The sequence below is a fragment of the Haliotis rufescens genome, unplaced genomic scaffold (assembly GCF_023055435.1).
Source record: "Haliotis rufescens isolate VD_foot unplaced genomic scaffold, xgHalRufe1.0.p SCAF_20, whole genome shotgun sequence".
Taxonomy (NCBI): domain Eukaryota; kingdom Metazoa; phylum Mollusca; class Gastropoda; order Lepetellida; family Haliotidae; genus Haliotis; species Haliotis rufescens.
In genome coordinates this window covers 17,092,514-17,119,111 of record NW_025963891.1, presented here as the reverse complement: position 1 = coordinate 17,119,111, position 26,598 = coordinate 17,092,514, and the positions used below count along the sequence as shown (strand labels likewise).

Sequence of the window (26,598 nt, the reverse complement as noted above, 5' to 3'; positions counted from 1 at the left end):
GAAAATAAAAAAATCCGGAGTGCTGCATTTGGCTTGGCTTTTCTTAAATAGTGTTTAACCAAAATATAATAGTAAATTGTAATAGATTGTATATAATAATAAATTGTAAGGCAGCTGTAAACTTAACGGTGTAAACTTTGATTGGCATTTTGGAATTAGAATGTGTAACTTATAAAAGGTGCAAGATTAATCCGACTTGCTCGGTAACGGTGTTAGACTCTACATCTACTCTAGTCTTTGGGACTGGTAAATATATATTAAATTATTGGGAAAAGTCAAGTATATTATTATTATTATTATTATTATTATTATTTTACTACTCTGAGACTTCCCGACACCTCTAAAACAGTTGGCGTATCCTTGTTACCCCACTGAATTCGGCTGTGTTCATTTGTAAGTTTATAAGATAAGGCAGGGGCGGTGGGGTAGCCTTGTGGTTAAAGCGTTCTCTCGTCACGCTGAAGACTCGAGTTCGATTCCCCACTTGGGTACTATATGGCCGTATATATTGCTGGAATATTGCCAAAAGCGACGTAAAACCATACTCACTTACTATAAGTTAAGGCTGAGGTTAACCCATGCAATTTTACCCCTTTGAATTTCTAGTTGTTGATTATACTCTTCACAAGGAGTAGGGGATCATGAAATATAAATGTAAATAGCACGTATTAGAAAAGATAGGTGTTGAGGACAAACACCCTTTACAAGAGCAATTATGTCTGTAAAAGTAAATATCAAACCACATCCTATATCGTTTACACGTGCCTCACACAGTAGCACCATTCACGTGGGTTGGGTGTCATTCCTGATTTTGACACCTTCAAGGAAGGTCGATTAATCTCTGTGGACTATCATTTCAGCCAACCTTACAGAATCTGCTTATCATAAAGTTGTGATTTACTTGATATCATTCATTGTCAATGAACTAGCGATGCGTCGTCTGCAACGCGCGGAGCTTCTACGGCCTACTGGCATGCTGGAAACTGGCAGAAGTCAGCATGTGGTGGCCAATACGTTCAATGTTACACTGTCTTAAAGTCGTCATTTTGCCAACAGACGTCAATGGTGTACACAACGTCGAAACAAGGTTAATCGTCGCTGGTCACGTGTCATGTTTTTAGAGGAGTCCCGATTCACTTTGCACTTCTTTGATAGACGTGGTCGTGTCTGAAATTAACGTCAAGCCAATGACAACCTGAGATATCATGACAGATTTGGCGGCGGATCGGTTATGGTGTGGGGTGGGATCACTGAGCGAACCCCACTCTATATTGTGCAAGGTCGCTGGACAGTACACTCAGGACAACATATACTGACACCCTTTGTTGTCCAGTTGCAACGCATCTGTTGTCTCTCATGATGTAACAAAAGTACCTGAAACAACGTTATGTACAGTCACCTACACGTCCACCAGAAGAGATCTCCCATCTGGACGATGTCTCAGTTTGCAGAAACAACGCTCCGAAATCAAATGACCCTCATACACATTCTAAAATTCAGAACCAACTCGTCCAAAGATCTCCCTCTAAACCAAGAATCCCTAACTAGCAAACTAATAGTCGTGCAGCAGATAACTTAGTGTTCATTGGAACTGAGAGGCAAACATATCTCAAACAAGGTCTATCCCGAATTGAAGCAGACTCTCCATTCGACACTGTTGGAAGAACTGTTGGTAACTACGCTTCAGAAAACCATGTGATAAGTACTCATATCTGTCTCTTGAAAACATGGCGTGACAACCAGGACAATGCATTCCCCACAGTACAAAAAGTTAACACTGATGTTGATGATGCAAACAAAATAACTGATGACTTTTGGCCTAAAGGTGTATTCTGCAGACAATATGTACCCAGATCAAAGATGAACCGTTCTGATAACTACGGGCCACGTAAGCTTGTTGAAGACTATTCACGTGAACGTGAAGATTGGCCACGTGGTCACGAAGAGGACTGGTCACATGGTCGGGATAAAGCTTGATCACGCGATCCTGTAGGCAAACGTGAACGATATTGAGTGAGTGAGTGAGATTTTACGCCGCTTTTAGCAATATTCCCCAATATCACGGCGGGGGACACCAGAAATGGGCTTCACACATTGTACCCATGTCGGGAATCGAACCCGGGTCTTCGGCGTGATGAGCGAACGCTTTAACCACTAGGCTACCCGACCGCCCTGAACGATATTGAAAAGTGACCACTGGGATATATTATATATTCATCATGAAAATAAACTACATCTTTGTCCTGTACATTATAATGTGCACCCTTCGCGTATCGACCTGGAATGTCAGGGGAGTTGTGTGAGGAACACCACGTCTCATCTTTCTCCTTCTTAACAACGACGTGGTTGTCATTACCGATTGGCCAAAAACAGACAATCTCAACTGTCTTCATTCATTGGATAATAAATTTAATGTAAGCGCAGTGACCTGTGGTAATCACTGCCAGCATCAATGATCCGGAGGTATTGCCATTTTATTCAGGAAATCAACAGAATATACAGCGAAACAAGTGCCGTCTGAAGGAAATCACGTTGTGATAACACACATTGTTAAACCTATGTTTGAAGACTTATATGTACTGGGGAAAAGGCTACCTTCGACTATCCGGAACACTAGCCAGTATATAAATGCCTTCGATACACTGTTTAACCCGTATGACAAGTAATAGCGGGAGATCTCAATGATAATATTCACCACTATTCACCTAGCAAGTCTAAGGGCAAAGCTTCCAACGGAACGTCTATTAAACTAAAGGAGTGGTAAACAACATCCATTATCTGCCCTGAAGTGCCAAAAGCAAATTTTGCTCCATGGACAATACGAGGAAGTCAACTGTGGACTACATATGCGTTCCTGAAAATATGCCGGGTTACAAAGATAGCTAGAGTGTGAACACCGACGTGTCATTTGATGTATCTGATCGCTATCCGGTGTGCAGCATACTTCGTATACAGCGTTGCTATCAACGTTGCTGTCAACTATCGCTCCCCTAAGATTTCAGTCAAAAGCTACTGAACTTATAGACAGTAAACAGCAGACTGACATGGTTTCTATAATAGAAAGATACAAGTCACGAATAGCCAGCAGTCTCCTCTCAGCCTCGGTAACAACAATCCCTCATGGTATATATCGACATTACCTGACACCTTACTGGAAGTCGGATAAATAGGATGCCTACCCATATGATATGAGATATCACCTCAGAGAGTGGAAACGCGCAGGTCGACCACGTGATGAGCAGTCAATACTGTATAAAACATACGAACATACTAAAAGAAACTTTCGCAGGCATAAACGTCAGGCTGAAAGACGACTTACTGAGCTATTTAGAGATATTGAACACAGTTGTGATGAAGACTGGACTACTTTTACAGGACAATCAAAAGTATCAGAAAAAAACAATAAACACTAGTACAACGCCAAAGACCTAAATGATCCTGTCAGTATTGTTAACACTTGGAGAGACTATTTCACGGATTTCGCAACCCCTGACTATTCAAACAGAAATCTGGAATTCAACATATCTGACGACGAGATACAAGTACCGAACAGAAACTCTCTAGGGCAAGATAACACAATCTTAAAAAAAACCCACTTACACCAGACGGGGCGGTCGGGCAGCCTAGTGGTTAAAGCGTTCGCTCGTCACGCCGAATACCAGGGTTCAATTCCCACATCGGCGTAAAACCATACTCACTCACTCTTCAATTCATGGAGGAAATAAAGAATGGCTGTCTGTTTTTAATACCGGTAGTAACATGTTCCTATTCGTTCATTATTACCATACAACTTTTACTTGAAACTCATATCTCTTACAATTTTGGAAATTTTAAGTTATTTACGTGTATCCCCCACTTTTTTTAAAGAGTATATATTTGACCAAGGTAAATCGCAATGTAGTGTACGAAGAGCCTGTAAAATATCAATTCACTTTTGAAGCGTTTGTTCTGTGGACGTCGGCTTGATTCCAATTTGTATGACGAAAACATATTGTTCCTAATAACGGCAATCGGTCTGGAATTAAATAACTATGGTTTGCGAGTTCATCCTGATATAAACCTCTCACATTTACAGTTGTATCCATCTAAGACTAGCCACTGAAAATATATTAGACTAATCTTTACTTCCGATTGTTATATGGTTTGAGTTACCACGTTATTTCTACCAGCTGGGTGCTTACTCTTTGTTTGCATGCATTCACTACCATGCCCGATCTAAACATCCAATACATTGTTACTGGGGACAAACATGTAATGACATGTACAGTGGATCTATTTTTAGAATATCTACGATTATCTCCCTTTTCGCGGAATATCCCTCACAACAAATATGGCCGACTTCTGTTGATAGTTTGGTAGCGTTACCAAAAGTTTTTGATCTTGTCTGCTGAATCTAAGGTGCATCTAGCTCGGGAATATTGTCATTTGGATACCATGGATACCGATCCCGCCATTGTCATGAGTGACAGTCTCAAGAGACTCGCCAGTTTCCAGGAGTACCCTCTGCCATCACCGGGGGGTAGGAACCACGCGTCTTTGTTGAGGTATAATTCACCCCTCAAGTTGTCAAAGGCTGGGTTTTTTCGCCCCCCTAATGCTCGTGGGGACGAGGTGAAGTGTTTCAAGTGTTTTGTGTCCCACTGGGGGTGGTCAGGCGAGTCGCCGATGGCCGTGCACCGAATTCTGAGTCCAGACTGTGCGTTCGTAGCGAGACATACACCGGCAATTTTGACAGCTCGGACACCCGGGAGAATACGAACAGGTGCCCCTTGTAACGTTCGGAGACGTCTACAGATGGGCTCACCGACGTCGACGGAGGGTACACATGCTGTCACAGACGCAGGCATCCAGGAACAGAGCGTTCTCGAGGTATATGACAGATATAATAGTAATACTCCCAGAACACCCGAACATTCTGACAGTGAGACTGAGGGTGAAGGACAGACTGGGTCAATGTTGTTCGAGAGTCACAGACTTCTCACCTACCCCAGCCCCACCCACCCACGTGCTGAGGAGTGGGCTGGGTCGGGGTTTGTGTACCAGAGGGATGGGGGCGTGGTACGGTGTGTGTTCTGTGGGCTAACGACGACATATGATGAAGGCGAACCTGCATCACTTCACCAGGAAAAGTCCAAGAATTGTCCTCTTGTGAAGTATCTGGATGTTGGGAATATCCCGAGAGACTTAGAAAATAAGATCCGATCACAACATCTTGAACAATCTTGTGACAACAATTTTGTGAGTGGTGACCCCATGTTTAAACATCCTCAGTTTGAGGAAACACAGGGCAGACTAGAGACATTCAAGTATTGGTCTAAACAAATCAGACCAACAGCTGATCAGCTTTGCCAAGCAGGGTTTTATTTCACTGGTAAGTTACATTCATGTCCTTTTAATACCATATTAACTACCAGATTGTTAACAATGTTTCAGGTTGTGTTAGAAGTGGTTATACAAAGATGCACATATTGCTGGTATGTCTTCCAAGTTGTCAACATGTTAAACAAGTTATGCTATATCTTGCTTTACATATGTGATGGGTTTTTCAAATATACACAATTTAAGGAAAACTGTCATGGATGTCATTGCATACTTTTTAACTATACTGATGACATTCCCATGTTTTTTTATATGTGTTTAGCTTCATGCAAACGGAACCCTGTGAAGATCCAGGTTAGAATAGGTCTTCAGCAACCCATACTTGTAGCAAGAGGCAAACGATATCAGGTGGTCTCGCTGACTTAGTTGATGCATGTCATCATGTCACAAATGCAGAGATCGATGCTCATGATATCTATCACAGGATAGTCTGGTCCAGACTGATTATTTACAGGCCGCAATCATATAGATGGAATATTGCTGAGTGCGCGTTAAACAACAAGCAATAAAAAACATCATACAAGAGGTATATGTAGTTTCATTCTTGGGGAAACAGGTGGCTAAAAAAGGCCTCATAATTCACTGTGCAGAGTGTTTTCATTGGGCTTATCAGAATCCAATGATTGTGAGTCTTGAACTGACTGTGATTGTGGGTTTTCAACTCAGTGCTGTGCTCATAAAACCTGAGACCTGCATCACTACTGTCTTTACTCCCACATTAGGCCTATATACCAGGTACTGTTCAGAGCAGCATTATTTCCAAGTCACTCACTCTTTCTTTCTTCTTCTCGTCTGTTTCCATGCAAATGACTCCTACATGGGTTTTCTTAATTCACTTATTCAGGGTACGCAGACAGGGTTGTGTGTTTCGCCTGTGGGTGCAGCCTGAGGAACTGGGACCCAGAGGCAGACCCCTGGGTGCAGCATGCTAGACACGCCCCTCACTGTGTGTACGTGAAGCAGCAAAAGGGAGACAACTTTGTCATGGATGCTCAGGAGGCTGAGGTATGTCGTTACATGGTTTGGTAATACTTTGCATGCACAGATGGTGTTATTCAGTGTAACATCTATTTTAGTTAATATTGTATTTGATTTTTATATCCAGCTGTTTGAATTATTCATAAGTCAACCTAGTCAATATGTGTCACAAGTATTTTCATGTACTTTCAAAAGACATCAGATGGAACTTGAAGATTATTGCACTAAGAACTTGATGTATCACACGGATATAGCAGATTATGATAGACAAACTTGCATTGCCACACAGCAACCACGACAACCATTTACTTTTGTCTTTAGCATACATAAACTATAAGGTTCCATTAAATGACTAATTTGTGTGAGAGAGCCTCCATGGTCTTGTGGTAGAATATCTAATAGAAGAGCGGAGGGTCCTGCTTGCAATCCCTGGCCAAAATATGCTAAAAGATAGTACTTGTTGTTACCCTGCCTGGCACTCAGCAGTAAGATGCTTAAACAAGGACTAGGAGTTAGTTTACTGTGTCTGAGTGGGGTATTCATGATGAACTGCAGCATGGTATCTCAGTGTGCTAGTAGTATTAAATCAACATTAGTCCGGACTAGTAGAAGCAGCCACACACACACTCACACATGCATGCACGTTGCTATGTAAGTGCAATAATCTTGGATGTGACATTAAACCCTATTATGTGACATTAAACCCTATTTCACCTCACCTCTACTTTGTGTTATCTCCATAGCAGTGGTTCAAACAAGAACAAGTGGATAAGATAGAAACACCAGGGCCCAATTCCATAAGGCGATTATAGCATTACGACTATTGTAAGCCTATGTTAAGTATGGGTGTGACGATCATCTGAGCACTACAATCGCTTTGTTGAACAGTGCGCTGTCGAGCTGACTATCTATTTGCCCCAAACACTTCGTTTTTCATGTTATGTAATTTTCTTTTTTATTCTTTTACAGACTCTAACAGAGACTGACACAGTTGATGGTAAGTGGTTGACAGTCTCCTCTATACATTGCAATAATTAGAAATACTGTTTATAGGCAGATACTGACATTGTTTTTATCTTTTAGTCTGCTACATGGACCAATCTATGTGTTAGATCATGTTGTAATGAAATGAAATTAATCTTTCTAACATTATTGTACATTAGCAATACAAAGAAAAGTTATTCAGTTTAATGTTCAGAGTTCACATCATGTTTAGATCTCCTGTAAAATCATGTTTTTTTTGTGGAATATGGATAGCTGGTAAAGAGAGAACTCCATTCTTATTAACTGTCAGTTTGATTAAATTCTCCTTAAACATGTTTAATGAAAATGTTTCCTTTTGTTCACAGACCAGTGCAGCACTTCTGGCTCCCCAGCCACGCCCTCCCCACTCCGCCCGAGTCTGGACATGGAGGCCATCAAGGCAGCCTTGGCATGTCAGTATGATGTACAGCAAATCCGTCAAGCCGTTCTCAAATTCTTTATCTTGTCCCGTGAGTGTATTGTGCTCATGTTGGAGTCACTGGAATATCCTGCTTGTAACTTATCAAAGTGAACTTGAGATGTATCCATGAATAACATAATAGTCATTCATATTCTTCAAACAGGCCTAAATACCATTTGAAAACTCAAATTATCTCCCTTTAATGTGTTATTTTGTATAAGTGAACCTGCATGAGTCTTTAATACAGATATTACCACACAAGTGTAACAGAGCTCCTCCTGTTTAGTAATTAAGTCCCCTCACTGTATCCTCATGCACCTGTCCTCTCTATACAGGTGGGTTCTACCCTAATGATGCACTCCTCCTTGGCACACTGCGAGCTTCCGACGTTAACTTCTCCCAGCTACAGAAACAAAGGGAGACAATCTACACCAACTACATGAGTCTCATCAGACAGAGCGAGGCGCTCCAGCAGCATAAGCAGGAGATAGCGAGGAACAAGGAGGATAAAGAGCGGACCCAGGAGGAGTATCACACAGAGCTGAGTCGGGAGCAGGCACAGAGACGGTGCGAGGTGCGGGACCTGCAGGTGCACAACAGGACACTGACAGACAGGCTGCAGGGCCAGGCCCAGGTCATGCAGAGACACTCACAGGTGGTGCAGGACAAGGACCACCAGCTGCAGGACAAGGACCACCAGCTGGGACACCAGGGAGAAGAGCTGGACAGGAAACAGAGGGCACTGAACAGTCTGGCTGTGGAGAACAGGAGGCAGGCTGAGGAGAACAGGAGAAAGGATGAGGAGAACAGGAGGCAGGCTGAGGAGATGAGGAGGCAGGCTGAGGAGAACAGGAGGCAGGCTGAGGAGATGAGGAGGCAGGCTGAGGAGAACAGGAGGCAGGCTGAGGAGTTGGAGAGACTGAAGCAGCTTCTGCAAGGTATGTTTTTTTTAAGCTACTGTGTTTCCAAATCGAGCAAAATATCGCAAGTGACCTTCATTCCAGTAATGGATTATCTTTTATGTGCAGAAGTCATGTCACTTATTGAATTGTAGTAGTTAGGATACCTCCACACTCAGATTCCGAACATGTATTGTAAAAAAAAATCCCAAAGATTTGGGCTGCAATTAAAGCACATATTTCTGAAAATATATTGGTATCATATCTCACACAAAGGATTAAGTTTTCAGTCATTTAACGTCTGATTGTCTGAAATAACAGAACACTTGTCAGGGCAATCCCAGGTTATGTTTGTAGTTGTATCTTTACTTAGCGTAGTATCTTAATTCATTTTCATTTAAATCTGCAGCTAACAACATTCAGAACAATGGGCCAGTCAATGCCAACAACAACGCTGCTGCTGCTGTTGCCCCTGTTGTCCCTGTCGCCGCTGTTGCTCCTGCTGTGCCTGCTGTCTCCAACAACCTACGGTGTAAGGTGTGTCTGGAGGAGGAGGCCCAGTGTTTGTTCCGCCCGTGTCGACACGTGTGCTGCGGGACTCAGTGTGCCCCACACTTCATCGGAAACAGGTGCCCCATTTGCAGGGACAACGTCAGCGACTGGGAGATCGTCTATGTGGCTTAGGATGGACCACGCTTCATCGGGAACAGGTTCCCCATCTGCAGGGACAACATCAACGACTGGGAGATCGTCTATGTGGCTTAGGATAGAGAATGAGGATTTTGTTATGTAACAAATCAATTAAAAACAAATTTATTTTCATAAGAGAAAATATTACCGACTGTTCAACATATATATCAACATATGACTTTGGTTGAATAGAATGTGAAATTGCTAGTTTCCAACTACTTACATAATTATATAAAGTGAATTCTTCAAGGACTTCATAACCTACACAGATACCTTTTCTTAGGTACATGCTGGTCATGCTATTCAGACATTACAGAAATGAAATGTTCTATTTATATACAACAATTATTTCTTAATTATTCTCAAGACTCTGGAACTATTTTAGATAGTGTCTCTCCTTCTATTGCATGTACACATACATATACACATGGAGGGGTGCATCGACCTTACTGGTGGGCCCTTGGGCTCTTGACTAAACCTTTAGTCATGTAGTCCTCTGTACATATCTGAATGTTCATCGGTATCTGTCTATTTATATCCATGTCTGTCTCTGTGAGGCTGCTGGCAGCTATACATGTTATTCTGTCCTGGTGAATAATCTCTTATACCACACTTTGTCATTATAGATAGATATACTTTACAGTTGGCCTTACTTTATGTGGTTAATGATGTTTGATTCTGTTTATATTGTTCATGATTGTAAATAGTTGTGGGTACACAGTAACGGGCTTGTAATTTTGTCTGTGGACTCTCATATTCACCAGCCATGCACATAATACCCTGTTTCGGCTTGCCTTGTTCATTATTGGTAGACACAAGGTCTGGGTAATGCTATTTAAGATGAATTTTGTTTTATACTGTTCGTGATTTGTAAATAGTATTTGGTGTGTTGTAGAGGGCATGCACTTTATCACTCATTAACACTCATACCACAGATATATTACCGGGACATTTTTCATCTTTCCATGAAAGTATCTCACAGTTGATGTACATACATTATTAGAGGCAGCATATCATGTTATCATGTTTGTTATGATTTTGTCCGAATCATTTTATCATTACCGGTAATATTCACAAGTACCATCGGTCTCAGAGTTGAACCACTGCCAGCAGAGATCTCTAGTAACCATTATTACCAAAACCAGACCAGGTTCACAGCAGGTTACTTTTTGGGGTGTAACACACATTTACACGCAGCGATACCATACATAGTATGTGTACCCATGTATCAATTCATGATTTAGTGGTCTGTTGAAGTTTTGTAATAGCCCGTCATGATAACTACTCGGTCTTGTGTTTCTATGCTACCTCTCACAAAACCAAATTTGGGTATTACTATTAGAACGAGCCCAAATTAGTGAGTCATGCGAGTTTAATACAAATTTTCACCCACACCCCACACCCCACACCCCTCCCCAGTTATCTTGTGTGATCTATGTTGAATGTGTACAGGCAGCAACATCTATACATACATCATCTGTGCCAGTGACATCATTCTTACAACTACAGCAACAACACATCATTTCACACAACTTCCATGTCATCACAGTGCTAGCAGGTTTTTTATGACCTATATATCATACCAACCTATTACATCTCATGATAAATTCACCAGTTCCTTTGTTTCAGATCTCACCAAAGGATTTTTATTAATTAATCTTTATAAACAAGTTTTATTTCATGAGTTATTTCAAAATTTAATTTAGATTAAGGCATGGTGACTATAATTATTAGCTTGTGTTCTTTTGCAAGGGGGAAATGAGAGTTATCTCCCCTTCCTCTAACCATTGGTAAATATGTAGGTTGAAATTTTCGTATATTATAGATATTAAAGGGTTTCCTTTGATATATGTGCTAATATTTTTTTTTGTAAATAGGCAGTTATATTATTGAGCAAATCTGTTATCTTGTTAAATGTGTTATTTCCATATCTCATAGTGCTTATAGATCATGTCTGTGCCATACCTTAACTTGGTGCAGCTTTACATTTTACACCAACCAGTATGTTTGGACATATAGGTTTTCTTTTATAGATGTTTTAGCAATATGAAGTATTAGCTGTAATTATTTGAATCACATCAATTTGGTTCACTTGATGTGACAATGTTTTTGGTGCAGGTACAAATTTGTGGCTAATGCACCAGAGGTAGAATATCACCTGGGGGTTTCTTCAGATGGATAGACATTTTTTTATGTTGAGACACTTGTCATTTTGCTATGGTGAATTTGCTGAAGTTTGTACATATTATATAAAAGTGTCCATATGAAACTATAGCTGTCTGCACTTTGAAGGAATGAATTAAATAGAATTTTCTTAATCATGTTCATCTAGTTAACAGCATCTTATATTTGATGCTGAATGCCAGAATGGAGCTCTCAGACACATTAAAATGTGTTATATCATTTCGTTCTTGTGAACTTTTTTCTTAGTTTCATGAATAGAGCAGGATTGTGAATGTGCACAGTCAGTCTTATAAATAAATTCTTTTTAAGAAAATGATAATACATTTTATAAGAGCAGTGACCTAAACTGTTATAATTTTAAAGCATGTTTGTTATTATTTATTGTACTTGAACAGTCTATTTCTCAAATCCAAGGCTTTATTTAGGCTATGGGGCGATGTTTCAACAAAAGGCTTAAATATCAAATACAATTACTGTTTATGATTTCCTAGGATATTTTCTATCTAATATCTTCATATTGTTCAGTTTGACTATGCTAGGTCATATTCATGTATCATACTTTGATATCCATATCATATTTGGTGTACTTGATCAAGACAAAATAATGCTTTCAAGGAACATAATGTATCACTACATGGGGCCAAGATATTTCACAATCACCCACACTCAGCAATATTTCATAATTATTCCAACTATATGTCAGTCACGGATGAGTATCAAAGTTTACAAAACTCATTCTTTTTCTAATCAGTCCTCTTCATCTTCGATATTTTTTTATATTGAATATACTGGTTAGGAACATTGATCAAAGAGGCTATAGAAATATGAACATTGTACATTCAATAGAGTTAATATTTGTGGAACATTTTGTAAGTAAGTTTTATGGAATATGGAATAAATAACATTAATACATACCCCAGTATGTTGTTTTCACTAGCTGGGATCTTGATGAGACTTGTATGTGACAAGAAGGTGCTTGGGTACTCCTACCTGACAGGTGTGTGCATCTGCATTATCCTGGTATGTGTGATGTTATGACTTGCATCTGTTATACATAAAGGACAAAGACTTTGCCTTCTCAAAATCATGCTCTCGACGCTACACATTACATGATTCTTTTGCAGGAAGTGTGCGACGTATTAAGTTAAGTTAAAATCCCTCTGGACGTCTGAAGCGCTCTTATAATATGTGAAATATTCGTACATTGGTTTTTATCCTCGTGTGATGACCAATCTCATTAAATTCAGACCTAGGTTCTCGTTGCCGCCAAGCTTTGTTTAGCGATAGCGAAAACTAAGATCTGATTTTAATGAGATTGTGTGATGACCTAATATTAAAAAAAACACCTCTGCATAGATTTCCATGTTGTACACGAGTAAAGCTACTTTCTCTACATCGCTTAGAAACTTACCTATCAACAATGATACTTTGCGTCCAACCTTTTGATCATTAAGCAACAGCCTCCACACTAGGTAATCCATGTGAAGGTCGCAATGGAGGTACTGGATCCAACCTTGGGGCAAGTGCGCCACTTACACTTAATGTGGATAAGTCCCACCCCGTGAGGTCTCGGGAAGAATAGATCCCGATCACTCTACAGCTTTTACGTGGAAACTAAATTGTATCTTGTTCGGTGATTTGGTTGACTGCGTGTCATCTTACTCCAACACTGTTCATAATGTCATCCATTGGTTTGTCTGATCCATACAGCCAACTCAGGCTCCCGTGGTATAACTGGAATAGTGCGGACTGCGGCGTGAACCACCTAACGAACAGACAAATAATACGTCATATGACAATCATGCTAGGTGACTTATTTAACGAAAACATTCCAAAACAAATGAATTATGATTTGACCATGGTCCAACCCCAATCTGAGACAGTGTTAGGTACCGCCACCATTCTCGGACTATTTCCTATCTCCCAGCTTCATCGAGATGTTCCAGTGGTTCAGAGGGTGACAGTTACCTCATCTGTGTACATCATCTTCACGTCATCTCTATCCGCCGGCAGCAGCTGACCACGATGGCTGACAACTGTCCCTGACCGTGTGATCATATCTAAAATACTGTCAGAAATGCTAGAAAAGTCCTTTTGCCCGTTAAAAAGAGATAGAATTTTTTTTTTATAGACTGTTGCTATTGAAATACCGAGTAACTACGATCTATCTACCTGTGTTTTCATGTATTTCAGTCACTAGGAGTCCTATCGACAATTTTTTCATTTTTTTGTCAACACTGCTCCCGTGATGCATGTTGCGTTACACCTGCATAGCCATGGTACACGACATGGAGTCTGTAATAGGAAATGTATACAAGTTCTAAACACTTGAGAGTGGGAAAGTATTTATTAGTTTAGATATGATGTATTATCGAAATGCACAGGCTCTGGGGCTTTCATAACAACAAGTCTATACGTTATGATAAATTAAACAAAGAAGATAGGAGTCGTCTCAAAAACAAAACCGGGGCAAAAGGATATTAGACAGCTTTGATACAGGGGTGATAAGGCGTTTAGTGTCAAAGCTTTATGAGCAGAAGGTACCCCGACTTGTAGTAGAACTCGGACGGAAATTAAAGACACAATTAATGTTTAATTTTCCCGGACTACATCATTAAGTATTACTCTCCACGAGATGGGATTTCGATACACCGCAAGTGGCGATGACAGAGCAGTTTTCAGGGGAAAATATTCCATCCTGTCTATGAGGTCACATTATCTCCGCACCATTCATAACTTTCGCAGTCAGGGCTTCCAGGCCATTTACCTGGGTGAATAAGAATCATTCCACAGACTACATGTGTCTACCGTCAGATGGACGGAAAGTACCCATGGTACCATCAGGTAAAGGTAATCGTGTCTTTGTTTTGCACGCCGAAACTCGTGATCTGGGGATTATTGATGAATGTGAGCTAGTTTTCAAGGCGAAAAAGGTGATTATCATTAGGAAATGAATGTCGATGTGTTCCAAGGAACATCAGCTACTGCCAAATCTATATCTATATACCAAATGTGTTAAAGTCGCTTCGAAGTGTAACGACATCCTTTTTTAAAATAATAATATAAATTAGGTAACATTAGTCTTCCACATTACTGATGCGTTGGGTAAATTATAAACAATATTCAGAAGATATTTCAAGAATTTTAACGGCCGCGTTATATATTATATTATTTATTATCTCGTTTTTAAAAATCCAATAATGAATTTCAAAATTGATAGTTGCAGTTATGAGACAATTAAATGCTGTAAGGAAATGCTCAGATATATCTTGAAGTGTGGTTAATAAACACCTGTTGTAGGAACATTCTTGAGTTCATCTCTTATGAACATCCTCTGTGTCACTTAATTATGACCGAGGAAAGCCCCAAATGACTGATTATCAGTGTTTTGCTTTGTCGAAACACGTGAGCATTGATACACTGTGGCCCTGTCACAGGGAAAACAGTGAGGGGTGACCTGGCACTACAACCAGTGCATCCTGTCTCAGTCACCATGTTCTCGCCAGAATACATCACCACACTTTCATGTAATCTGATTTTTTCGTTCGTCAGTACATTATGACGTCACTAAACTGTGACGTCATAATGCGATGAAGTATCACATTGAATATCCTCTTCGACATGGATCTCACGTGAATATGAATGCTCAGGTGAGAGATTTGCATCTGAAGATGTCTTAATTACTTTTAATTAGCATTAAAACTATTTAAAACACAAACCTGAAGATTTGCCGACCTTGTTGTGTATGATACATACGATTTGATTAAATTCTGACCAGTGAAGATCCGCCTTATGGTTGACGCATGTTATCGTATCAGTTTTCAGGGGAAAATATTCCATCCTGTCTATGAGGTCACATTATCTCCGCACCATTCATAACTTTCGCAGTCAGGGCTTCCAGGCCATTTACCTGGGTGAATAAGAATCATTCCACAGACTACATGTGTCTACCGTCAGATGGACGGAAAGTACCCATGGTACCATCAGGTAAAGGTAATCGTGTCTTTGTTTTGCACGCCGAAACTCGTGATCTGGGGATTATTGATGAATGTGAGCTAGTTTTCAAGGCGAAAAAGGTGATTATCATTAGGAAATGAATGTCGATGTGTTCCAAGGAACATCAGCTACTGCCAAATCTATATCTATATACCAAATGTGTTAAAGTCGCTTCGAAGTGTAACGACATCCTTTTTTAAAATAATAATATAAATTAGGTAACATTAGTCTTCCACATTACTGATGCGTTGGGTAAATTATAAACAATATTCAGAAGATATTTCAAGAATTTTAAACGGCCGCGTTATATATTATATTATTTATTATCTCGTTTTTAAAAATCCAATAATGAATTTCAAAATTGATAGTTGCAGTTATGAGACAATTAAATGCTGTAAGGAAATGCTCAGATATATCTTGAAGTGTGGTTAATAAACACCTGTTGTAGGAACATTCTTGAGTTCATCTCTTATGAACATCCTCTGTGTCACTTAATTATGACCGAGGAAAGCCCCAAATGACTGATTATCAGTGTTTTGCTTTGTCGAAACACGTGAGCATTGATACACTGTGGCCCTGTCACAGGGAAAACAGTGAGGGGTGACCTGGCACTACAACCAGTGCATCCTGTCTCAGTCACCCTGTTCTCGCCAGAATACATCACCACACTTTCATGTAATCTGATTTTTTCGTTCGTCAGTACATTATGACGTCACTAAACTGTGATGTCATAATGCGATGAAGTATCACATTGAATATCCTCTTCGACATGGATCTCACGTGAATATGAATGCTCAGGTGAGAGATTTGCATCTGAAGATGTCTTAATTACTTTTAATTAGCATTAAAACTATTTAAAACACAAACCTGAAGATTTGCCGACCTTGTTGTGTATGATACATACGATTTGATTAAATTCTGACCAGTGAAGATCCGCCTTATGGTTGACGCATGTTATCGTATCCCAACTGGGTAGATAGATGCTCATGATGTCAATGAATGGATTGTCTGGTCCATTCTCGATTATTTACAGACCACCGTCATATTAGCTGGAATGTTGCTGGAGTGCGGCGTTAAACAACAAACAAACAAACAATAATTACATTCTGGTAACTGAGCCCTCCAAACAAAAGTCATTGTCACACACGGTCACCCAAAACAAAACGTTTATTCATTTTTACAAGAGAAAGATATTGATTTACAAAAAGAAAACAATAGAAGTATGATATTGTAAAAGTACTTCCACTTAAATTCTTACAGGCTGACCATGAGACAATGTCATAAATTAACTATTAACGTACACTATACTCCTCTTTGTTTCCTTGTATGCCGTGGTGACTTTAGCTTCAATATTGCCGAACATGTTTTTTAAGAAATCACAATAAGGGTGAATTCCGAGTCAGTCTCCGCGGACCTCGAAAGTTTTTGTGAAAATGAGGTAAAATGGAGTTCGGGTGGGCACAATTTGTTCACAGATTACACGTCAGCCTTGCATGGATCATTGTTGTTTTCAATCATTATTGAGTAAATTAATTGCAAGCATTTGATTGGCTAACTAAGCATATTCTATTTGCGTTTGTTTCCATAACCATAAAGAATGAGAACACGTACTGTTGTCTGTCAGTGTTTTGGGTTAAAACTTTTAAAAAAAACAGTATGTGAGGTTTATATTGTTTACGTATTTATTTATAAGAATTGATTTAATATGTTTTTTGCGTTTATGGAGTCATAACATGCACTGTTTCAATTCTCAATAGGTTGTAATAATAATGGATAGCTGAAGTATTGGAAACGTAATGACTGCGGCATTAAACAACTTTCAATCGTTACTCACTCGACATGAGGTAAAGCGCTGAAACAGGTTCATGTGAACATACAGATACAACGAATGGTCACCCAGACTGATCCCCATGTCGTCAGACGCTGCGTCCTCTGACCAGAAGGACGACGAGGACCTCCATCCCCTGAAAGTCAAGGGCTACTCCCTCGGTCGTCAGATCGGCACGGGAGCTTACAGTCGGGTCTTACTACTACACCGAGGTCAGGAAGCACGTGCGGTCAAGGTCATCAGCAAGGTGAAGTGTCCCCGGGACTACCTCGAGGACTTCCTCCCTCACGAGCTGGGCATCTTCCCGTCCCTGCAGCACGAGAACATCATCAAATGTCACGAGATCTTGGATTCCCCGACGTCGTGCTGCATCGTGATTGAGTATGCAGATGGCGGGAGTCTGCTCGAGCGTCTCCAAGAGGACGGGCAGATGGAGGAGGAAGAAGCAAGGAGGATGTTCCGCCAGACTACTCGTGCTGTCCAGTATTGCCATCATCAGGGGGTCGCACACAGAGATCTGAAGCTGGACAACATCCTCTTGTCTCGGTGTGGCGGTATTACGAGAGTGAAGCTGAGCGATTTCGGTTTCAGTACAAGGGTATTAGACTCAGAGGGGAGGAAGGTGCTGAGTGTTAATTTTTGTGGCAGCGCCCCCTACACAGCACCGGAAGTACTTCAGAAAAGCGGTCCGTATGACGCCTTGGCTGCAGATGTATGGAGCCTCGGCGTCATACTGTATAGGTAGTTGTTGAGCTGTAGTTGCGTTTCCTCCATGCAATTGATGTGTATACTGTTTACAGAACACAACGGGCATCTTTGGGCTTTAAAAGTGTTACAGTTGTGATATATTGATATCCCCTGAGAATCCGGGTTAGAATTGGTCCCCGGAAACTTACGATGGTCGTGAGAGTTGTCAGACACGGCTGAATACTTGGCTTCCTATCCCGACGGTACGGATACTAGCTCGTAATATCAACAACTGTTTTTTTTTCTGGTCCACACTCGATTACATTCAGGTCGCCGTCATGTATCTGGATTTTTGCTGAGGGTGGCGTTACAACAAGTAAACAAATCACTTAAAAAAACATTCTACTTCAGAGCAGTCTCTTCGGAAGTCTCGTACAGATTCTTCGATTAAAAGAAGCGCACGTATAATATGACGACGGATTCAGTTGCAGCTGTATAAAACCTGGTTTGATCGGAACTGCGGCCGACACTGATGGCTGTGGTTGTATTAGGACCTAAAACGCTTAATCAGCGTGCGTTTGCACATAATACAAGACTTATCTCCCACTAACGTGAAGAGATAAAGACCCCTCAAAGATAAAGACTCTCTATGTTTCTACTGTCTGACATGCAACACGAGCACCATGTATTTGATTGATATTAACGTCGTAATTTCAGCATGCTGTATTTCCGGATGCCATTCAACGACAGTGACATGGACGCCATGATACAGCATCAGCTACAGCGTGACGTGAAATTTCCCACAATTCACTCTGCATCTGTCACGTGCAAAGGTCTCATCAAGGTCATGCTGGAACCGGAAGTGGAGAATAGGGTCACCGTTGACAGCGTCTTGGAGTCGGATTGGTTTATATGAATATGAACTCTTTTCTGAGAATGTATCCATATCTGGAAATACACGTTTTTCTACCTATGATGTTTCTGCAATGTTTCGTTTTACGCTCTGTACTCTGTACCATATCGAATATGATTGTTACTAAGTACATAAACTATCTATTAAAAGGGAGGGAGCAGTCCTACCACCCTTCTCTACGCCCATAATTTGTTTGTTAGGCGGCCCATTCAATGTAGTTTCCGTCTTCTCCATTTGTTTGTTATCTTTTATATTAAAAATACATTGTCATTAAATCGTGGGTGTGGTACCCCGTTACCTTAAGACTTGTAGGCCATCACTACGCCCAGTCAGTAAGGGAGTGAGGGAGTCTGTTGTGTTCCATTGAAGCAGTGTTTCAGTTATATCACACGACACAGGGTCTTAGCTCCAGGCAGCGAGGGTGACGAAAGTCATGAGTATGGTACGGGTACGGTACGGGTGCGGATCGGGGATGGTTCTGGTAGGGTACGAGTATGATTTTATTTGGTTTGGTTTGTTGTTTAACGCCGCACTCAGCAATATTCCCCTTTTGTGACGGCGGACCGTAAATAATCGAATCGAAGCTGATTGACATCATGCGCATCGATCAACGCAATTGGGATCGATGACATTCATCAACCAAGTCAGAGAACCTAACCACCCAATCCCGTTAGTCGCCTCTTACGACAAGCATAGTCCGCCTGTTACGGCAAGCAACAGGAAGACATGTTCTACCCCGGACCTTCACAGGTCGGTACGAGTATGGCACTGATATGGTACGAGTATGGTTCTTGTATGGTACTAACAAACCAAGGATCACATTCAGGGCGAATCTGTGACTCGAACTGACGATCAGCGTTAGCGGGCCGGGAGAGCTAAGAGAGGACAGTGAACACATTATATACTGCGTACAGTGAAACCCCGTTAATCCGGAGGATAACTGCCACGGTGAAATAGTCTGGATTAACAAATGTCCCGACAAACGAATCGTAGTTACGGAGACGGTCCTTGTATAGATACACGTTATCTAAAGTAATGTCCGTAAAGTTGGGTTCACGGACTAATGAGGCTTCGCTGTATAGAGGGAATGATTACATACATGTGTGTACGGTTCATGAACTATTGAGGCTTCGCTATATGGAGGGAATGAGTACATACATGTGTGTAGATATGGGAATAGATATAGACTATTACGACATAATGTTTATTTATGTACGTAGATCTACAAGCACTGAACATCAGGTTCGTAGCCTACATCAGTATTCATTGTATAAGTAGCGGGTTTTTTCGTTATAGGTAGCAACAGGTTATGTACTTTGACAAGGCGGGTCTCTGTTGATATTAGCAGATATCATTATCTGGAGTGTATACATGGTGGGATGGTTGGTAAGTTGTTGCTTCGATATTTCAAGTTTGCATTTATTCTGTTTTATTTCGTAGGATTTATACCGTGATTTTATTTCCGGAATAGTTGGTAAGAGTATGAATAGTGTCGAATATAAACAGACAACAATATAGTCACGTTACAGAACCATACTCCAAAGGTTGACACATAATTTATTTATTTATATTTGTTAGTTTGCTACTGTTCATACGTACAGTAAACTACGTTTATAACGAACACGCTTATAACGAACTGACCGATCTAGCGTACTTATTTGTTGTATAAATGATGTATATATGCTTAAAACGAACGACGGTTATTACGAACTAAAATTAGTGGTCCCTTTGAGTTCGTTATAACCGTAGTTTACTGTACTGTCATCATTCTTGTACTATACTACTCAAGAGAGGTTATTGAACCCCCGAATGTTTCTAATGACTATGGGGTGGTGGGGCAGCCTAGTGGTTATTAAAGTGTTCGCACGTCACGCCGAAGACCCGGGTTCGATTCCCCACATGGGTACTATGTGTGAATACCCGTGAAGATCCGGGGTAGAATAGGTCTTCAGCAACTCATACTTGCCGTAAAAAGGCGACTGTGCTTGTTGTAAGAGGCGACTAACGGGATCGGGTGGTCAGGATCGCAGACCTGGTTGATGCATGTCATCGTATCCCAATTGCGTGGATCGATGCTCATGATGTCAATCACTGGATTGTCTGGTCCATACTCAATTATTTACAGACCGCCGTCATATAGCTGGAATACTGTTAAACAACGAATAAGCAAACAAAAACAAACAACAATGTGTGAAACCCATTTCTGGTGTCCCCCTCCGTGATATTCCTGGAATAGTGCTAAAAGTGGCGTAAAACAAAACTCACTCATACGCACCTTCTGACTCATACAAAGATGCAAGAGTCTGGTGGGTCACCAGCTCTAGGTCCATGCTTGTCGCAAGAGACGAACAAACTGAGATTTAGCTGAGCGTATGGACTACCCACGTGGTCATAGTATATCTTGTTGTTTGTTTGTTTGATGTTTAACGCCACACTCAGCAACATTCCAGCTATATGACGACGGTTTGTAAATAATCGAGTCTAGACCAGACAATCCAGTGATTGACTTCATGAGCATCGATCCACACAATTGGGATACGATGACATGCATCAACCAAGTCATCGAGCCTGACCACCCGATCCCGTTAGTCGCCTCTTACGACAAGCAGTTGCCTTTAAACAGCAAGCATGGGTTGCTGAAGACCTGTTCTACCCCGGATTTTCATTGGTCTCATGGTATATCTAGGGGAGATCACTGGTAGGACAACGTAGTGAAGTGAGTGGTCTTACTCCGCCGGCGTTGATAGATGTTCACAAAATCGGCCACGGGTTGGTGTAAAGGATAGCATACAGACCGTTGTGACACGATGTTCTCATAATGTTGACCACGACGTTAATGTAGGCCTTAAATTCTCTTTACGCAAACCCTGGTTTTCTTATATTTGTTTTTACCGAGACTGACATCTTTTGTTTGTTATATAACTATTTATGTTGTGTATTAATGTAGTATTGATTGACGAATTTATATTTATCAACTGTGATGAAACGAATGAGTTAACGATGTATACATGCGAGCTATAATACATTATTTGAAAGTTGGGTTGGGTAATCTCTATGGGCGTTTATAAGTGTTTGAATAACTAATGAACTTGTGTCAGGACCCGTGAAGATCAGGGTCAGAATAGGTCTTCAGCAACATATGCTTGTCATAAGAAGCGACTAAATTGTCGTAAGAGGGACCATCTCCGTGGTCTAGAGGTAGCTATAGAGCATCCGCCCGGAAAGCAAAAGGTCCGGGGCTCGTTCCCGTCCTACCAAAAGACGTTAAAAGATGGTACTTGTTGTTACCCTGTCTTCCGCTCGGCATTAAGGGGTTAAAACCAGGACTTGTCCGTCGGTGTCAGTATACTATGTCTGAGTGGGGTATTCATGTTAATCTGCAGCAAGGTATCACAGTTGGACAGCACTATAAAATCGGCATTAGTCTGGACTAGTACAAGCAGCCACACACACGTGCATGTACGTCGATATATAAGTGCAATATTCTTGGACGCGATGATAAACCCCATTTCACCTCACCGACTAACGGGATCGGGTGGTCAGGCTTGCTGACTTGGTTGAAGTCATCGTATCCCAATTGTGTAGATCGACGCACATGATACGAAGAAATACAGAATCAACAATTCACCGGTACGGACATATTGTAATATAGTTGTTTGATAAATGGTGAATGATTGTGTCAGATATTTTAGAAGATATTTATTATTGTCTCTCCGCGTGTTTCAAGGAAATACATATAGACATGACTAGTGATCGTTTGATACATTAAACAAACACTGTCCACACAGCGAGGCCGGTGTGTCAACATACTCGTCACGCTGTCCACGTGTATCTAAGGCCGGTACATGGGCTAGCTAACACTGACAGGGCGAGAGCACTCCACCCGAGATGTGACACACCAACTTCAGATACACCCGACTATATATACTGAGTGTATTTTTAGAAACACCTACGCCACGCGCATGTCTGTACCGTGAATACAGGTTCCGACAAGTAACGCTCCTATCATCGACGTTTTTTTCAGTAAACAAACAAAGGACATATCGATCAGCAAGTGTAGAAGTTAAAGACACCCACAGGGCGGTGATCGGACAATATGACGCCATATTCCCGAACAGGAAGTTTTTTTGTGTACCCATGCAACAAACGATCATTCGCCTCGGTGTATGAATGCTATATACGTAGGGATATACAGTAGACGCACATTCATGAATGTCAATATATCTTACATGTATAGCAATGTCGTTTTGTGACACTGGTCTTGTGCTGATTTCAACTATACACGACAAGGCCAATTAGTTTGAACAAATATCGATGTTGTGTCTTCATTTGGCCATTATGGAAAAGTTCAAGACAGATGTTTGCAGAATTCCTGCACTGGCATATACACAGTATCGACATGTATACGCAACGCTGAGACAGGCGTTTGTTCATCACCGTGCATGTATTCCTCCATATGCCCAAAGTGCACTCTATTTTGAATGTTGAAAATAACAACGTTTATTAAATTATGTTCTTCTACACATATTTTACCACAACTTTTTTCTTACTTACCAACATTTGTCTTGAAAGGGTTCTTTGTTTTGTTGTTGTTTAAAGCCGCACTCAGCATTAATTACAGCTATATGACGGCGGTCTGTCAGCGAACCTGGCCACCCGATCCCGTTAGTCGCCTCTTACGACAAGCATAGTCGCCATTTAAGGCAAGCATGGGTTGCTGAAGACCTATTCTACCCCGGATCTTCACGGGTCCGTTTTACTTTTACTCGTCACCTCGATATGCTTGTGTCCAGTCTGGTACTGATATGGTACTGGTATAGTACTGGTATGGTACGAGTTTGGTACTAACAAACCAAGGATCACTATCAGGACGAATCTGAGACTCGAACTCACGATCAGCGCTAGCTGGCTGGGTGAATATCCTCGTTTGTCAGAGCAATAGGGTAGCCCAGTTGTTGAAACATAGTCCTCGGTGGAAGCCTCGGTGGCTTAGGGGGTGAGATCGCTGACTTTGTGTGCTGGCGATTTGGTACCTCTGGCAGTGTGGGTTTGAATCCCGGATGGGACAGCCCAAACAAGTACTAGAATATGTACTTAACTAAGAAAGCGTTATCCCAAAGTGTAACATTTGTTACATTTGACCAGTTTCTAAATGGCATTTTGTGTTCATAAACCTAGTCCGTTAATCCGAGACTAGTGAAAATCAAGAAGGGCTACTTGAAGTTGTTTTCTACCAAACGCTAGCACAAACCACTTGTCCGAAATTAGCTCCACGAGTTGGATATGACGAATGGCGTCTACCTCTACCTTTTTGTGTACCTGCCGCAATATGGTTATGTACATGCCGACTCGCGTAACGCCACTCACTCACCCTTCGTGTGTCAATAAAATATGCTGCATTATGTTGCGACGCCATTAGGATAAGTATCAATATAGCGGATAATATTTGAGAACATCTTGCAGTTGAGGCTACTATACGGTGTGACCATGACGTTGTTCTACCGGCCAACCGGTTCAATGACGCGTATCGATAGTACACGTCGTGACTGACGTGCATGTAACCTGCGGAACAGGCTTCTGGGTACATCAACCGTAACACTCGCCACGTGTCTTTCTGTGTGTCGTGACCCGTAATGACTAACAGGTCGAAGTTCAGAGGTCATCTCCTGGGGCAGGTGAGACAAACCTGCCCATCAACGTCCACGTGCATTGAAGCATGACGCCCCCTCCCTCAACAATACGTCATTTCTTCACTCCGGACTTACGTGACAATATGGGGCTGTAAAACATGCACTTGGTGACACCTACCTGTGCGTCAGGGCAATCAGGCGTGTCATACCTGTGAAATGTGCAGGTATTTAAGACTTGAAAGGATTGACAACTTGCGTCAGCCTGAGAGAAAACACAGTGACGTTGTCAGGCATTCAACAGAATTCATTTAATCAAATATTACACGATTAATGTATTACTCCTTTTATGTCAAAAACTTAAGTAATAACAACCTCTGTTTTGAGTCATGAGATGGGTAATGTAAATAGCAACGTCATGAAGTGCAAACTGACAATGACTTTATATAGGAATGCATTGCATGATTATTGAGGAAATCAATTGTTGAAATATATTTATCTATCCCTTTGAGGGGGCGGTCGGGTAGCCTAGTGGTTAAAGCGTTCGCTCGTCACGCCGAGGACCCGGGTTCGATTCCCGAAATGGGTACAATGTGTGAAGCCCATTTCTGGTGGCCCCCGCCGTGATATTGCTGAAATATTGCTAAAAGCGGCGTAAAGCCAAACTCCCCCACTCACTATCCCTTTGATTGTTCGTTACATCCGTTCGCTTGTTTGTGCATTCGTTTGGTCTTCCGTTTATTCACTTGTTCATTTCCTCATAACTCGAATCCCTATAGATGCACTTATGCATAATGTCACAACTTCTGATCGTCTCCTCACAGATGGGTATTACGAAAGTAACGCGACTTACATCAAAGATGATTAATGAGGCGTATATATTCCTCACGTTGTCAACAGGACAGAGAATGTCGGTGTAGCGCGAGACATGACAGCACGTGCTACGTTTACCCCCATAACACATCCGTCGAGTTGTCGCAAAAACTGATTGATTGATCAAGACGGTCCCAGTCAGAACTTGGGGGTAAAAACAAAGTAAACAACAGAATCGTTGTATCTATGTACAGATGGGCCCAAACACATATCTTGGTGACATATACACGAAACAATGAGACCGAAGTTCATGTAATGTCGAAATATTGATGACATTTAGAAGCGCGGAGTTGAGGATAGGGGAGATAACTCCATTTGTCTTCGTAGTATATAGTTACCAAACCCGCTGTTGCGATCACTGCGAAAAAGACTCTTTGTATACAGAGTCGAAAACTTTTAAACATATATCATTAGAATAAAATAAATTCTTATCTATCCTGAAAATTGCATACAGGGTACTGGAGCCCCCTTAGTGCAACACAGATAACATTTGAATAATTTATGGATGATCGCGTATTTTCAATCTAAAAGTATTTCAGCATCATAACTAAATCCTTTTAATATATGTTTTCAATTAAAAATATATAATATAACTACCAAAAGCACCCGTATGGTATCTTGAGTTTCAAGATACGCTATATCTATTTAAATGTACGACATTTATTATTAGTAAATACCTTTAACGGTTTTACGTTTCAGTCAGATGTATCAGACATTGATGTTTACTTTCCTGTTAATACAGTCTCATAAAAAAAACATATCTTAGTGCTCGCAAGTGAGCCTTAAGATCTAATTTTAGTGAGATTGTATAAAACATATCGATACGAATTTGCAGTAAATGTTAAAAATACTTTCTCCCACACTTAATAGTTAACCCATCAATCCCGTTATGGCAAAGAATTGTTTTATTTCTTTATTTCGATCGTGCTTGTGTTTACTGACACCGAGTTAAACAGCGCTAAATTGGTTGTTAGGAAATTATCGTTTTCCTGTGACAAGACGGAGTTGCGGTTTGTTCAAATGTCAGGTCAGAACTTTGTCTGTGGCCAATCAATCAATGTATGGCACAGTTCTTCTTTAACAGAAACAACATTGCAGCA

General features: G+C 41.0%; 2 protein-coding genes across 3 annotated transcripts; both read left to right on the top strand.

The window, feature by feature from the left end:
* The first annotated feature begins 4,300 nt into the window (after window positions 1-4,300).
* On the top strand, window positions 4,301-12,493 carry LOC124132666 (E3 ubiquitin-protein ligase XIAP-like). Of its 2 annotated transcripts, none has more exons than XM_046496711.2 (6): window positions 4,301-5,371; window positions 6,224-6,384; window positions 7,327-7,354; window positions 7,707-7,793; window positions 8,137-8,739; window positions 9,110-12,493. In XM_046496711.2, exons 1-6 carry the CDS (start codon window positions 4,435-4,437, stop codon window positions 9,382-9,384), a joined length of 2,091 nt encoding a protein of 696 aa, XP_046352667.2. In that variant the 5' UTR covers window positions 4,301-4,434; the 3' UTR covers window positions 9,385-12,493. The 2 variants fall into 2 exon arrangements, with proteins under 2 accessions (XP_046352667.2, XP_046352657.2); XM_046496701.2 differs by having other exon boundaries at window positions 7,707-7,850.
* A 4,856-nt stretch (window positions 12,494-17,349) lies between these two features.
* On the top strand, window positions 17,350-19,058 carry LOC124133863 (testis-specific serine/threonine-protein kinase 2-like). The gene is made up of 2 exons (XM_048400709.1): window positions 17,350-18,139; window positions 18,803-19,058. The coding sequence occupies exons 1-2, from the start codon at window positions 17,481-17,483 to the stop codon at window positions 18,999-19,001; spliced, it is 858 nt and encodes a 285-aa protein (XP_048256666.1). The 5' UTR covers window positions 17,350-17,480; the 3' UTR covers window positions 19,002-19,058.
* The last annotated feature ends 7,540 nt before the right edge of the window (window positions 19,059-26,598 follow it).